Source organism: Pediculus humanus, genomic scaffold (genome assembly GCF_000006295.1).
Source record: "Pediculus humanus corporis 1103172107467 genomic scaffold, whole genome shotgun sequence".
In the NCBI taxonomy this organism is placed as follows: Eukaryota; Metazoa; Arthropoda; class Insecta; order Psocodea; family Pediculidae; genus Pediculus; species Pediculus humanus.
In genome coordinates, this window is record NW_002987086.1 from 12,381 (window position 1) to 15,661 (window position 3,281).

General features: G+C 28.0%; 1 protein-coding gene across 1 annotated transcript; it reads right to left on the reverse strand.

The window, feature by feature from the left end:
* Positions 1–1,921: 1,921 nt before the first annotated feature.
* Positions 1,922–2,842, reverse strand: Phum_PHUM119250 (leucine-rich alpha-2-glycoprotein precursor, putative; the record flags this gene model as incomplete). Its single annotated transcript, XM_002424164.1, has 1 exon — positions 1,922–2,842. The coding sequence occupies one exon, from the start codon at positions 2,840–2,842 to the stop codon at positions 1,922–1,924; it is 921 nt and encodes a 306-aa protein (XP_002424209.1).
* Between the last annotated feature and the right edge of the window lie 439 nt (positions 2,843–3,281).

A 3,281-nucleotide genomic window follows, 5' to 3' on the forward strand; every position in this document is an offset into this window, starting at 1 on the left:
CCCCCTCCCACTCTCCTCCTTCCTCCCCCAAAAAAAAACGTTAGACGAAATAAAAAAAAGAGAAAAAATCACTAAAAAATAAATGTATCACGTGTATCGGATAAGTTATAAAAATGAATGAATGAGTGAATGAATGAATGAATGACATTTTACTGATGTGTAAATAGATTGAATGATGTACACGAAGGATTTTCGTGGAAATGTTTTAAAACGGTAAAAAAAAAAAAAAAAGGAAAAACTTTGAATAAATTTATGTGCAGAAGATGTGTTTCGTAGTTTTCTTTCGATGATTTTCTTTACGAATTTATTTATTTTTCGTATTTTATATCCGGTTAAAAAAAATTTTTCCATTGAAATTTCCGGTTTCGAATGATTTTAATTAACCGCCTTTTTTTGACATTTTTTTAATTACTCGAAATAAAACTGCATGGAATTTTTTTGTCTGTTTTTTTCCTTTCCGGAAAATTTATATATAAAAAAAAAAATTATCTTAGTCGATCGTAAATATTAATTAACGCCCGAGCCGAACTCTTTTTTTTTCTGGGGGGTGAGAGAGAGACGGGGGGAGGCGGAAGGAAGCAGAGGAAAAGGAAAAGGACGGGGAGAAAGGGAAAATCATAATATCATTCTTTACATTCAAAGGTTTTATGATTTTTTCAAAATGAGCTTTATTACATTTTTATTTCATAATTTTTTGTTTTTTAACTTAGGGATATGAATATTTTAACGTTATTGTTATAATCCATCTTAAATCTTCTGCCACGTCCATTTTTTTATATCCGTTAAGCGCGTAAAATGCGTAAATTGAATTATTTTATAAACTTATTTTTTTATACATTTCTGCGCATTCACTTACACTTTTTTTTCTCACAAAATTTTATCGAATCGTTAAAAATCGATTAATTATCGATATATCGATAAATTCAAATCGTTTAAAACCTTATCCGCGTTAAAAAAAAAAAAATGGCGTATTGATTAAAATTTTAGTTTTATCGTCTTATAAAATTTACATATAAAATTCATTGTTTTTATTTTTTTTTGTTTTGTTTTGACAAACGACATTTTGTTTGTTTATATTTCCTTTCATTTGTTATAATTTAAAAAAATAAATAAATTGGTTGTATTTTTTTTTTTTTTTTTTGCGTCATTTGTCGTTGTTTCATTTTTTTTATTTTCACTGACATTTTTCGTGACAACCGTCAGAATTTTTATTCCGAACATAAAAACTAAAAAAAAAGAAAATGTATTCTATCGGAAAAACAAAAAAAAAACAAAGACAGTCGACTTAAAACGTATTATTTTATGTGATTGATATTTTTTTTTTTTAACATGTTACCTCCATTGAAAACTTTTCCACATTGTTCCCAAGAAAGATTTCTAATTCCGGTTTAAATCCTTTGGGATTAACGGGGAAGGGGGGGGGTGGTGGACCACATTGGGAAAACATTTAAACGCATACCGATCGTAAATAATTCGCTTATGACCTCTCTCACTCTCTCTCTTCATGTATTTAAATTATTCATTTCAAAAAGAATCATTTTCTATCGAAAAAATTGGGTCACTCAACAAAGTTACTGATAAGAATGTCCCATTGGGAGTTATCGACTTTTTTGGGGGGACTTTGAGTGCGAATAAAAAAAAATATTTACTTGTTTTTTATTTTCTCTTTCTCTCTCTCTCTCTGTATTGTCAATTGAATTTTTTTTCCCTACTACCATAAATGATTTTGATTATTCCTTTTCCTCCTCTTCCCTTCCCTGCCCCCCTTTAAAAAAAAGGAAATACGTAAGCGATGATTAAGAAAAAAAAGAAAAAAATTATTTTAATAAAAATAAATAAATAATATTATTGACAAAATAAATAAATTTAAATTTAAATTAAAAACAACAAATTTTTTTCTTCTGCTTTTTTTCCGGGTTTGTTAACACGACGTCATTAATTTTCTCATTTCGACAGAATTCCAAGAAACGTTATTAGGTTTGTTACAAATGACTAATTTTTTACTTCTGCTTAAATTAGGTTTATCCGTCCAAATTTTCGTTTTTGGATTTTCCATTGCCCACAAATAAAATTCCGATAATTTGCAATCGCATTCCCACGGATTATTCGATAGGAGTAGTGACGTCGGACGAGTCGGAAACGAGGGAATCCCCTTGAATATTTTCAAATCGATATTTATAAAAAAATTATGGGACAAATCTAAAATGGTTAAATGTTTCAAAGGTGTGAAAATCTCTTCGGGTAATGATTTTAAAAGATTGTGGCTCACATCCAAATGAATTAATTCTGGAACTTGACCAAATGTTGATCCGGAAAAATGCTGAATATTACAATTTTTTAAGCTGAGAGATGTTAAAAATTTGGCATTTAAAAATGGACCGTTTTCGGGGATTTCTAAATTTTTATTTCCTTCTAAATTCAATCTATTTAATTTCGTGTGTTTGAATGTGTCGACGAATAATTTACGCAAATCGTTACGCGATATATCGACGAGTTTTAATTTTTTCAATCCTTCGAATGCGTTTTGTTCAATTTCCGTTAGACTCACGTTACTCAACAACAATTGCGATAAATATGGCGTCCTTTGAAATGACCTCGATTGAAGTATCGTTATGTTACTATTTCCTATTTCCAAATATTTCATTTCGTTTGTGTAACCGTCCAAATCGTCGTTAAACGATAAAAATATATCGTAGGGAAATAAATTTGAATATAATTTCGAACATTTTAAACCTCCTTTATATATTTTACATAAATCTCGACCGGGATCTCCCGCTATTCGATCAAAATAAAATCCCGTTGAATAGAAAAAAATAAATATTATTATTATTTTTGACATCATCTGCAAAGACACGCACACACACGTAAAACAAAGTAAATTAACTTTAACCAATTCTAACAAAATAATAATAATAATTTCTTTTATTTCACTTACGTTATTTTTAAACAAACGCTCATCCGATTATTATTAAACAAACAAAACGAAATAAAATATTTTTGAAAAAAAAAAAAAATTTATTTTAACCCACGTGTCAAAAGGTCAAATTAAAAAGGACAAAAAAAAATTCCGTTATTGATTTGAATTGATTTTTTTTTTTTTTTTTTTTTTTTTTTACAAAAACGACAACAAAAACAACTCGTTTTACGTATGAAATAATAATAATAATAATAATAATAATAATATAAACGAGCTTACGTTATAAAATTTTCCTTTTTTTTTCCCCTTTTTTTTTCCTTTTTTTATCTGAGTTCAACGATGTCGAAACTTTCAAATTTGCCAA